The 12,293-nt window shown below is 42.6% G+C and overlaps 1 protein-coding gene across 3 annotated transcripts in view; it reads left to right on the forward strand.

Moving 5' to 3' along the window:
* The first annotated feature begins 779 nt into the window (after positions 1–779).
* Positions 780–12,293, forward strand: part of ENPP2 (ectonucleotide pyrophosphatase/phosphodiesterase 2) — a 72,948-nt gene continuing 61,434 nt past the window's right edge. Inside the window, exon 1 of one of the 3 annotated variants that reach the window (XM_050321024.1) lies at positions 780–836. In XM_050321024.1, coding sequence (XP_050176981.1) covers positions 795–836 — 42 coding nt within the window. In that variant the 5' untranslated portion in view covers positions 780–794. Of the gene's footprint in view, positions 837–2,956; positions 3,242–12,293 lie in introns of those variants that run through there. The other 2 variants (XM_050320788.1, XM_050321257.1) reach the window with 2 other exon arrangements.

Genomic DNA, 12,293 nt, shown 5'->3' on the forward strand with positions numbered 1-12,293 from the left:
GTAGTGATAGGACAAGGAGGAATGGCTTCAAACTGAAAGAGGGCAGGTGTAGATTAGATATTAGGAAGAAATTCTTTACTGTGAGGGTGGTGAGGCACTGGAGCAGATTGCCCACAGAAGCTGTGGATGCCCCATCCCTGAAGTGTTCAAGGTCAGTTTGGATTGGGCCCTGAGGAACCTGGTCTAGTGGAAGGTTCCCTGCCAGTTGGCAGTGGGGTTGGAACTAGATGAATTTTAAAGTCCCTTCCAACCCAAACCATTCTATGATTGTGTAAAAATGCACTGGTGGCCACAGCCTGTAAAAGAGTGGTAATGGCACTGCACAGATCACCTTTTAGGGGTCTTAACTAAATCTTTACACATATACATTTAAAAATTCTGTGTTTATGGGTAGAAATCCATTCCTAAAGCCCCTCAGGTCAGGCACTGGCTTTCACTGGCATCATTGTGTGCTCCTCTGACTGTGTACTGCCCCAGGCCACTGGCCCTGCTTGAACTGTGCTAGTTGTTGTGCATTAATTCTGACGAAGCATTATCTAAAGCAATACCCACTGATCCCCATGACATCCTGGGACAGCAGCATTTGTTTTGCTAAACAGCCTGAGTTTGTTTATACAGAATGAGAGTTGCCCAAGATTTATTTTAACTGAGTATGACTCAGAAGAAGTCAGTAGCTGTATAACCAAGAATAATGTGATGTTAAACTGATGTAAAGATTGACCAAAATATTTTTAGATTGCAATTAACGTGTTGGGCAATACTTAATCCTGCCAGTTCCTGCAAACCATGCTGAAATGCGACTGAGTAGAGACCCTCGTGCTTGTCTCCAAATACAGGTATATTTTAACTCTGTAAATGTGGAGAAATAATTTAGTTTGTAAATGTAAACACTTCTTTATTCGGCAGAGCACTTGTAACAAAGAGTTTAAACCTCTCTGCTGCAGAACAGATGTATTTTCATGGGGCAGCAAACACTTAGAAGTGACAAGCTAAAATTCAAGAAAAAAAAGGAAAATTATATTGAAGTTAGAAGGGGATAAAAAGTTGTCAACGGCACAGCAGGCTGCACATTAGCTTCTAAGGAAAGTGAGATGCATCTCTTTTTACTTGGAATTCAAACAAGTATTAGGGAGCACAGTGTTGGGAACAGCCTGCTCTGAGGTGGAGATGTGTGAGTTTTCTAGCTTGTTTCTTTGTCTTCAGTACTTTCCTGCTCTATTTACTCAGATATTTTGCTTCTAGATATCACAGAATATATGTATATATTAATTTGCTTTCATTTATTTATAAAACTCTAACTGGATTTGTGTCTACAATTTTTTGACCTCACATGCAGAAATATTTCTCAATCAAACACTTGAAATCTGTTTGCTTTTGTGGTCTCTGTGCATTATCACATACTCTGTGCTGTCTTTCCAACAGCAGCCCTGTTTCATTTATGATCCAGGACTTGCTACCTATGCAGTAGCTCCTCAAAGCTTTGAGTTTATCCTCCTTTTTAATGTTTGCTCTCTCAAAGGACTGATGTTGAGGGAAGGGGCTGTAGGGAACACAGAGGCTGAGTGGGGAAATTTCACAGTGGGGTTTGATTTTGTCTGGGAGATGGGGCAGGATTTATTTCAGGACAAGAAATTCCTTTTCCCAGCATGCACACCACCACCTCTTTTTATGAGAGATGTGAGCTGTGCTGAGGGGGTGGTGTGTGACAGACAGACAGCCACGACCCCCTCCTGTATCCCATTGTGACTGTGAGCACCTTTTAAAACTCCTTTCCTTTGAAATAAACCTACAGTGTGATCCATGGTCTGTAAGGGGCCCAAAGACACCCAGAGAAGATCTTCAGAGAGGTCAGCCACTGAGTGTGAGCAAGTTTCACACAGTGGTGAGCATACACAAAGATCTCTTAAAGATTTATAACTTGGCAAAATCTGTGTGGAATTTGATAGGGTTGGATGAATGTATTCACTTGACAAAGGCCATTCTTTCCTAGTCCCCAAAATCTGTTGCTCTAGGGTATGCAAACCTGAGTTCTGTTTATGGAAAGGACAGATAATTTTGTTTAACATTAGTATAACAAAGAATGCATCCTTAATTTTAATCTCAAAAGGGTTCAATGTATTTTGCTGTAAGTTAAAAATAGATTAAAAACCCCAACTCCTTTCACCACAAAAATGTAAATGAAAATTTAAGCTTGTCAGAGCAATAAGCAGCAAAAATCAAGGTCTTACAAAGGAAAATTTGCCTAACCTGAGTGTCACACTGCTATTAACCTTCCCTGTAAACTAATAAAAAATCACTCTGAGGGACCATCCTTTCACCTGCAGTGTTCACTGACACATCCCAAAGAAAAGGTGATAAACTCTGTCTTTACCCCCCACCTCTAGCCCAGCTAGAGAGATATTTGGGTTTCATGTGTGCTATGTATTGACAACCACTATTTTATATTCCATCAAATAAGAAGCATTCAAAATACTTAAAAATCACTGTTAAAATAAATTGATTTACAATAAATAAGTCGCTCTGATCAATTTAAAACCCAAAGGCCCTGCCATTCTTATCTGGCTGCATAAATTTAAAATTATATGCCCTCTAGCAAAGGTGGCCTGAGCTTGGAAGTGGCTCCTAGGCTGGCTCAAGGCATGGGATTGGAAGTTGGGGTATTCTGGTTTCGTAGTTAAATTTCTAAAAGCAGAAAAAGGACTCCAGATAGCAGATTCTGCTGAAGGATTTTGCAAAGTGAAGAAAATAAACCTATCCATCACTGAATAGCTCTATTAAATGATCAGAAAAAGCTTAGCACCACCTTGTTATCTGCACATGACCTCTCCTGAGGCATCTGTGGCAAAAAATCAAAAAGAAAAAGGACAGATTAAACAAGTGCCTCAGACTGCTGCGTTTGAAAGCAGAGCCTTGGGACAGGGACGCTCTCCACAGAGTCATTTCAGGCAAAGGTCACATGTGTGCATATAAAATCATCCCTGAAAGCAGTGCCTTTGTCCCCCAGCTATCTCCCAATGGGGCCATTGTCCCTCTGGGGGCAGCTGGCACCCTGACTTCAGCCACGCTGCACTGGGAACCGAGGCCCAGGGTGGCCGGGCAGCCCCCTGGGATCCAGCCTGGGGCCAGGGCAGCCACAGCCTCCCCAGGAAAGCACATCTGCTGGGAGCTGCTGGCAGGGACAGGGCAAAGCCACGCTTCCACATCGAGCTTCGGTCATGGAGAAAAGAGATCCACTGGTACGGTAGGCGCATCTGCCCTCCCCTTCTGCCCCTTGTTTTTTCCTGGTTTGATAAAGTAGTCTTTAATAAATACAATTACAAGCAAACTCAGGCTATGAAGTAGCATAAATGTGTTTTTGCAAAGTGCAGCTTGGATTGGGATTTGGCAGTAGGGAAGTCCTTCCAAAGTGCATTCCAGGTGTTGGAAGTGCTCTGATTCATAAATAAAGGAGAAAGTATTATTTAATGCACAGGGAAGAAAATGTATTTTACAAACCACAGTAGATCTCTTATAGATTCTTTTGCCTCCTGAAGATGTTTTCTTTCTTAACCTTTTTCATATAAACTGCCTTTCATAGGTATTCTTACCTTACAGCAATATCAAAATTGGCATCCAGCACAGACAGGAGTTTTGTTTATATTTATGTCCTATTATATTAATATGGTGCTAGTACATAATTATGAGTTTTAAACTCCCACATCACTTGGCTTTTGATTTATATTAAAATTTCCGCTCTCTGCAGCTTCACTGGTAAAGTCTTGGGCTTAAAGGCAATCTGTCTCAAACAGGTTCCTATTACAGACACCTCTCCCTAAACCTTTTTCTTCAAAGGAAATATATGGATTTCTTTAATCATGGCAGTAACACCCCAAGGATCTGTAATTTTTTTACCATAACTCCCTATGCAACAAATGTAAAGGGCTGATTAGAGAGGCAAGTTGATAAGCAGTAATAAAACACTTCATGCCTGGTAGTTCCCCTCCATATGGTTGGAGTCATAATGGTTTTGATTACTCTAATTTTGAAGTATTTATCATTGAGCCCCTTTTTTGAGTTTCTTTTGCTTCTGATTTGCTTACACTTTGATTGTGATTTGCTTCTAATTACTGTTGATCTATGCAAGCTTCCTGTCAGCATGTGTTGGTGCTGTGCAGGCTGCTCCTTATTGCCACCACATCTGTGATGGGAACGCTGAACTCTGCAAGTGGAACTGGGATGCTGACTTGTCATTTGGAGGGTGTCAGGGTTCTGTCTAAAGCTTACATGAAAGATCCAGCCCTCCCCACTGGATGTGTGGTGGGGCTGGGGGCTGGCAGAGGGCATGGGCTGTGCCTGGTGGGTAGGGAGAGGTAGTGGGGAGTTACTTGTACCTAAAAGAAAGAAGAGGCTGACTCTGTCCCTAACACTGGCTGCCCACAGGTGACCAGCTGAACTGTTCAGGGACAGCAACAGATATTTTTAGATTAAGAGCTTCTCATCAAGTCCAAATTTGTAGAGATGTTTCCTCCTAGGAGGCTGGCCTGTTTAGGATGTTAAGAACACAAAATAGTTCCGCGCACACTGTGTCTCACCTAAAAAATCCAATGCGCAGGTTGGAAGGTGTAAAGACCTTCCCCGGATCTTCGCTCACGAAGACTGGCCATTATTATTATTTATTCTACAAAATCTTAACCTTATTTCAAAGGTTATAGTATGAAGGTTAAACAAGGAGTTTAAAGTCACTGCAGCAGGGAGGTTTCCAATTATTCATCAAGGATACCAGCTGAGTTTGAATGCCAGACAACTAAAGATACGTTAGCATCATTCTTGAAAGCTGGAGCTGTTAAAATAGTGCCCACAGAGCAGCCTTTACCAAAATATGCCAGAGGTAATCCTTTGACATTAGCTGAGCTGGAAGTGGGGGTAATGAATATTTGTGAGAGATGAATGAAGAGTGGTGGCACAAGACTGCTACTGTCAGTGCTGGGGTAGCACCAGTTGTCCAAACATGCTCTTCTGAGTGCTCATTTATGGCAGTTTTCCCAGATTAATGGACCATCTATGGAAACACAGCAGAATCTGCTATTGCTGGCACACCAGTAACACAAATTGCTTTTCATGTGCTTGCAAACCTGGCAGAACCTCTGACCTCTGCAGCACCTTACTGGATGGGGACTTCTGAGCCTCCCCAGTGTTACTCTCCCTGTGCCACCCACGCCAGCCCAGTTGGGATGAACCCTCCCTTGGGCTCATCACCAGCTGAGATGACGACTATGTTTGCAGGGTGTCAGACCAAATGATCTCACAGGCTTTCTTTGTTTCAAGACCCACGAAACTGTGTGTGCTCCACTTTGATACACAAAAAAGATGTAAAGATAAAAATAAATACATATGGGCTCTATCATTGTTGGAGAACTGTTTTTCTGTTGCGTACTGTTTACATTCTGTGAGAAAGACTCACAGGAGATGGTCTTTTGTCCTAGCAGTCTTCATATTTCAAAGTACTGAAGAATTGCTTGGAAATTCCAGTTGAGAGTGCTGTATATGAAAAATTGTATGAAAAGAGAATAAAAATAAAAAATAATAGCAAGTATGCTCAGCTCCTGTCTTCTTGTCCTGACAGAACTTTTCTCCTATTGAAGATGGACCTTCCTTACGTCTGGCACTTGGAGATTGTCAGGTGCCTCCTCTTCTAATACAGTTCCTATCCAGCCACTCTTTTCATTTCTGAGAGGGATTTCATGTCCTTCTTACACGCTTTTTATTGTAAAGTACTTGAAAAGTTTCATCTATAACCTTTCTCCTTTGTTTATATTATTTCATCATTGGATTTCATCATCTCTTGTAGAGATTTTTAATAGGAAGCTGTGGTGGGTTGACCTCGGCTGGCTGCCAGATGTCCACTCAGCCGTTCTCTCACTCCCCCTCTTTGACAGGGCGTTGCTTGATGACCTTGGTGTCTGCAGAGCTGTTTCTCTTACTTTTCCTCTCACTCCTCACTACCTGCACTGTGTTTTTTACCCTTTTTCTATACGTTCTACAAGAGGCGCTGCTGTCTTGGGCCCATGAGAGGCTCAGCCATGTCCTGCAGTGGGACCAGCTCTGTCCAGCCCAGGGCAGCCACGGTCTCTCCAAATAATGCACAATTGTACATATTTCTGGATTCTCACCCTTGGATCTTCTGGTTCAGTGGTTTTTTTGGCTGTTAAAAGATTTTTACCTGAAAGCCTTCTAGTTTTGAAGCCATCTCTGACTTTGCTGTCACTCATCTCTTCACTCGCTTTATTTTTGGGTTTTTTTTCAGAAGTTCTTGGAAACTCATCCTTGACTATAACCTCATTTTTTCATCCCATGTCATCGGTGCAGAAATATCATCTGCAGGACATCTGCCAGAGTTGTTCCTGCTGTTCTTCTCCTGAAGCCCTCCCTCCCACAGCAACTGTCTCCTGTCCCCATCACTGAAATGTCACATTTTATTCCCTTCACAGATTTCTGTTTCCTGCTGCTGCTTGTTAATGGCATGTTCAGCTGAGGGTCCTGCCTCTAATCCCTGTGGTGGTCAAAAAACTTGGGATCCTGGGTAATAATGCTTTGTTCATGCAGGATTTTTGATCTAATGCCAAATTTTAAGATTCTGGCTCTATACTGGCCTATGTGGCTGTGCAGGCAGCTGTAGGGACATGGCAGGATGAGGTTCTGAGGCTGCCAGGCTACACATGCCCTTAAGCAGGACTAGCCCACCAGTTCCCAGATGGGTCCAGGCCCTTGTGTTTACACACAAACCAGCCCACCAGGGTTTTTTTTGCCAGAAATTGATAATTTGTAAGGGGATAAATGTGTTAACCTGAAGAAAGGAGGATTGTACTGCTCTGTCCGTGCAACAGCAGAAGTTGTCAGAGCCAGTGAAGGCAGCACTTCTCGAATGGGCTCCACACTCACTCTGGGTTTTAGGGAGAGCCCTGGCAAAGCTGGAACAGGATGGGAGCCCTTCCCTCAACCAGCATAACAAAGCAGAGGGAGGGAATTAGCCAAGGGACAGCCTGGGGACACCCCCTACCACACCCAGAGTTTTCAATTACTGGACTCCAGCAGCTGGGCTCTGCAGAATTGCTCCAAACTGCCTTGTATAAGTGCAAGTCCTTGAGGCAGGAGGGGATTTTGGTGCAGCAGGATGCACCTGTGCTCATGACAAATAGCAGTAAAATGGGGAAAGACAATTAACTGAATTCCAAGGTGGAAGTCACTCTCCACAGAACATTTGCTCACCTATTGCTGCGTATTTCGCCTGGCAGAAAAACACTTTGAGTCATGTTAGCTGTGTGTCCCTTTTAAGTCATATTAGCTGTTGATGAATGTGACAACTTAAAAACCTTTTCTGGCCAATGGCAGGATAATGGGAGAATAGGACAAGGGCTGGTGGAGCTTATTGGAGCTGGGACAGGATGGTGGTGGGAGCTTGTGTTGTGGCAGCAGCAAAGGGGGATCAGCCCTGCACCAAATTCAGTGTCGGGGCTACCAGAGGAGACAGGAAGACTCTGTAACTGCAAGGACTGGAACAAACTGCTGCCCCTCCAGCTGCACCAGCTCATGTTTTGGTGTGTCAGAATCGGCCTCAGCTCTGAGTGGGATGGTGGGAAAAGGCCAAAGGTGGCCTGTCACTCATCCTGTATCATGATTAGTGAAGGATGTTCAGTACAATACTTAAAGACTTCACAGGCTGTATAAAGAGAAAATACGGCTTGGATCAGCCATCTTTGGAGAAAGAAGAGTAGGAGTCTGTGGCTTCCCTTTTGGAATCTCTAAAGCTCTGTTCTTCTAATATATTTTGTCTCTTTTCACCCTCAACACTAATCTACCTTTTTCTGCCCTACCATTGCTCTGTCAAGCCAGCTCAGTATCCCCCACAGATGGCAGGAGATGACTGTGACAGCCATGGCATATGACAGTCATGGGCTATCTACTGTGCTGTCCTGGCAGTTGCTGCTGTGCTGTTGGCAGCATCAGGTCTGGTTTGTGTGCTGAATCTGCCACCCCTGCAAGGTTTCCCATGCCTCTGCCCTGTGCCCTCTGTCCTGCAGTCTGACTGTACTTCCACCTGCCCTTATACAATGGGGCTTTGAGGTTGGCTTATTTGTTTTATTCATAATGCATCAGAGAAGAAAGTATAGAAAATGCAAGTTTTCTTAGTGTTGTTTTTTTTATTATTTAATCCAGTGCCTTCCAAAACTATGCTGAATTATCTGCAGAATCAAGCAGATGCTTTGGCAGGCTTAGACTGCCAACAAACAGGGGTATGAACTTGAGATTATAGTCCCATACTCATTTTCCAAAACACCTGTCGTGGCTTAAGCTACCACAGAGGAAGTTTGTGCTCCTGCTCTATCTCAGTGCAAAGAGAACTCAGTTTACCCAGGAGTAGGGGTGATCCTCTTCTGCTGACTTCAGCTGTCACCTGAAGATGTTGCTGCACCTTGCCTGTTTCCATCATCCATCCTGGCTTCTTTGCCCAAAGTGTGTTGTTTTGTTTGGTTTAAAGGTCATTTAATCATAGTGTTCCTCAGCACCAAGCTGGAGGACGATCACTCAGACAGTGAAACTGCCATGCTCAGTGTGGTGCAGAGGAGGGGAAGAAACAGCCAGTCTGGGCAACTCCTCTCCCAAAATGAGGAAATGTTGACTTTGCATACCTGAACAGGGACAGCAGGCACCAGAGGCTTTCCCTGTAGCTGGCAAAGCTATTGCTGGAAGAGGAGGTGTCCCCACTCTCTTCACCAGACCAGTAGTTTACTCAAGTCCTTTTCACATGGGCTGAATCAGACTCAGAGGTGTTTGGTTTCAGTGTCTTGGAGAAGTGTTAGTATGGACAGTGCAAGGATAATAAATTAAATAGTCCCAGCTGTTTTGCAGGTTTTGTGGATGCCCAGGAACGTCTGCCTCTGCCCTGGGAATCTTCAACAACTATAATATCTAGCTAACTTCAGTCTTATCTGCTGTGAAAAGGAGATTTGCCTGTGTGGGGAGCCTTCTGTGAAGGCTGAGCAAAGCAGAGCTCTTTTAGTCTACAGCAGTCAGCAGGCATTAAACTAAGGAACTGTTTCTTTCTGAAAGTCTTGTTTTGCTAGATAAAAAAGAGGAGTTAAACAAAACAATTCAGTAAGATTATTTGCTTAAAAATAATGACAAAGTCTATTAATATTTAAGTGACCTGAGTTTCCCTACAGCTTGTTCAATCCATTATTTAAAAAAAAAATAAATTATTTATTCCTTTCCAAAGTTTTATGGTGAAAAGGCGAAAAAGTATTTGCATAAAACCCCCTGATAATCCTTATACAAACCCATGCTTGCAGAGTTACATATTTTTGATTGCCAGCATTTTTCTTCTCCTTTTTTTATATTGCATTCCTGCAGACTTTGAAATTTATTCAGGTATACATTATGATATGGATTTAAAAAAAAATTCCAGCAGTGGATCACATTATTTTGTTGTTGAAATGTTGCTTATACTTTTCTCACCCGTAGAAAACAGGGAGTACTATTCTAACAGGATGTTTTTCCCTTTGTACTAACATTTGTCATCTTTGCACTCGGCTGAAATCGGAAAAAAAGAAAAAAAATCTGGCCTTCAACTGAACGGGTGGTGACATGTTTCAACTTAGCAAAATTTGTGATGCTTGGAAAGTGGCCCATCTGTCCGAAATGACCTAAAAAAGCAAGATGCAGTTGTTTTACACTGTTGCACTTTGCCAATGAAACAGGCAGCAGCAGATGCACGTTAAGAAATGCGGGTTGGTGAGCGTGTGCTGCGGTGACACCACTCCCCGGGGAACAGAGTGAGTCGGCAGAAGAGAAGAGCTTGTCGGTGCCCTGCCTGCCTCTCCCCTGCCCACGGGATGCTCCTTAGTTACAGTGCCCGGCTTGGAGGTCGGAAACAGCAGTTTGCAGCTCACTGTGTCTCACAGACACACTGCTTCTAGGGGTGAGGACCACAGCAGAAAACTCACCCAGCTGCAAAACCTGTCAAAGGAAGGGAATTTTTTACCTTTTCTGACTTTTTGTGTAACCCTAGCAATGGTTGGGGTTAGAGGATGGGAGTGATAGCAAGGACTAGCCAGTCTGCCAGGTGGTGATGGTAGACACTTGATATCTGGATTCTACTTGCTAGGTTTATTTCTTTTCTGAAGGAAAAGGGCAGAAAAGCCACTTATTTCCAAGGTAATGGAATACCTCACCCCTCTCAACAGCTGCAGATAGCTTAAGCTTGTGTAAATCATAAAGATGAGATAAATCAGTTCACCCAAAAAGGGGTTGCAGATGGGATTATGTTTGTGACAGCGTTAGCTGTGTTCCCATTTATGCATTTTTCTATGAACAAAAGCCTGGACAGTTCCTATTGTATCCTCCTCCACATAAATGTTCATGGAGCCACTCAGTGAATCAGATCACGCAATTTAGGCAGCATTAATAGTTGTTATTTTAATTCTTCAGAGATCGTCTCTTCTTTGTCAGCTGTCCCAATCTCTTTGGGATTTCCTTGTCTTTATGCTGGACTGATTGCATCTAGTGGTGCAGTCTTGCAGTCCTCATGCAAATAAAATAGCTCCACTTGAATTGGACTCACGCTCATGTGAAGTGGGTTCAAGCTTTGTTTCTTTGGTTTTTTTTAACTGCAACACCACCAAGGCCTGTTCTGTGTGCATGCATTCATTTATCATGCCCCCCTAAAAAAGCTTTCATAGCTGCAGACACTTACAGGCCACTGTAACAGCAGCCTTAAATACCTCTTATACATAGAATCAGGAGCAAAATGTGCCCACCTGAAGGCATGTCCCTATTTGCTGTGGGGGAATCCTCTGATTCCAGCCTGATCCCTCTGCTTTTACTGCAGAAGTTTTGACGCTGCAGAGCATGGGCATCCAAAGCCTCAACTGCAGGCAAGCTTAGAACAATATTCATAGTGACAAATCTCTTTAAACTGAAATTAAGTAGGATTTTGCTGTTTTGAAAATACCAGTGGGGTTTTTTCAGATTAACTAGAAGAAAAATAATAATTAAAATATTTCTTTCTTGATCCAAGTGCCAAAAACATGAAAAAAAAAAAGGTCTATTTCAAACAAACAGAAACTCTTGTTTGGCAGATAAAACAAAGTAAACAAAACAGTATTAATTATATCCACATTTTACTTGTAGAGAAGAGATTAGCACTTGGAATTTTTTTATCATATCCAAGCCTTGAGCTTGAAAATTGTGCCAAAGTGGAGTTTGAGCTGAGGGTAAATGTGATTAAGTAGGAGAGATATGTAACAGGATTATTGTAGAAGTCCCCAAAAGAAGTTTTATATACCCAGAGATTCAAAGCTGATATTCTACTGAGAAAGGTTCAAATAAGGTAAAGGATGTACATACAAGTTACACAAAGAAACTAGACATATGATTTGAAGTCTAGAAAATCTGCTTTTTACATCTTTAAGTGGTTTTACCACCTTTATGGGTTGTGTTTGTTTGTGAGTTTGTTTGGTTTGGTTTGGTTAGGGGTTTGTTTGGTTGCTTTTTTTCTCATTTAGCTTTAACTCTTTGTTTCTAAAGGTCTATGTTTTTTGTGGGACATAATAGGTTGTATAACTTACAAAATTCAAATAAACTAACAATGATTGTGTGCGACACATGCAAGGCACCGTGCAAGACCCTTGAACCTCCAGATTACTGTCTGAGGGTAGGTGGGCAGATTTCACACCACTGAAGTCTACAGCTCTTTTAAAAAGAGGGATGTGGAGCTGTTGGTAGGCATCTGGGACACCCATCACCGGTTCAAGCACTGGAAAACAAGGATGAGGACCTGAATACATACTAAGCCTAACATGAGCTGCGCTAAGAACACATATGGGCTCTTTGAATCCATGTTTAACTCCTTCATATCCTCTCTGAAGATGTGATTTTTCATCACAGAACAGTTTTTATTCTGCAGTTGCTAAACTTTTTATATGCAACTATCTTAAGAAACATAATTCTGAACTCAGTGCATTTTAGTGAAGTGTTTGTGCAGCTTCATAATAATAATATTGTTCATGAACCAGTTTGGGTAAATACTAGTTTCTTTGAAGATGAGAAATTTGTTGGAGGTGTATCTGTTGGAGTAGTGTTGATGCTGCTGCCATCGAGCACAGCTCACAGTGAGAGGTGCAATGCCCTGTGTTGAAGTGGGTGGTGATTTAGCTATAGTGCTGCTGGGAGACACAAGCACTCAGGCACCCAAAGCTTTCTTCAGGTCACTGAAAATTTATCTCCTTTTTCCAGCTGACCTAGCTGTCCTGCTCAAA

Source organism: Myiozetetes cayanensis, unplaced genomic scaffold, assembly GCF_022539395.1.
Source record: "Myiozetetes cayanensis isolate MyiCay16 unplaced genomic scaffold, myiCay2020 scf1, whole genome shotgun sequence".
Taxonomy (NCBI): domain Eukaryota; kingdom Metazoa; phylum Chordata; class Aves; order Passeriformes; family Tyrannidae; genus Myiozetetes; species Myiozetetes cayanensis.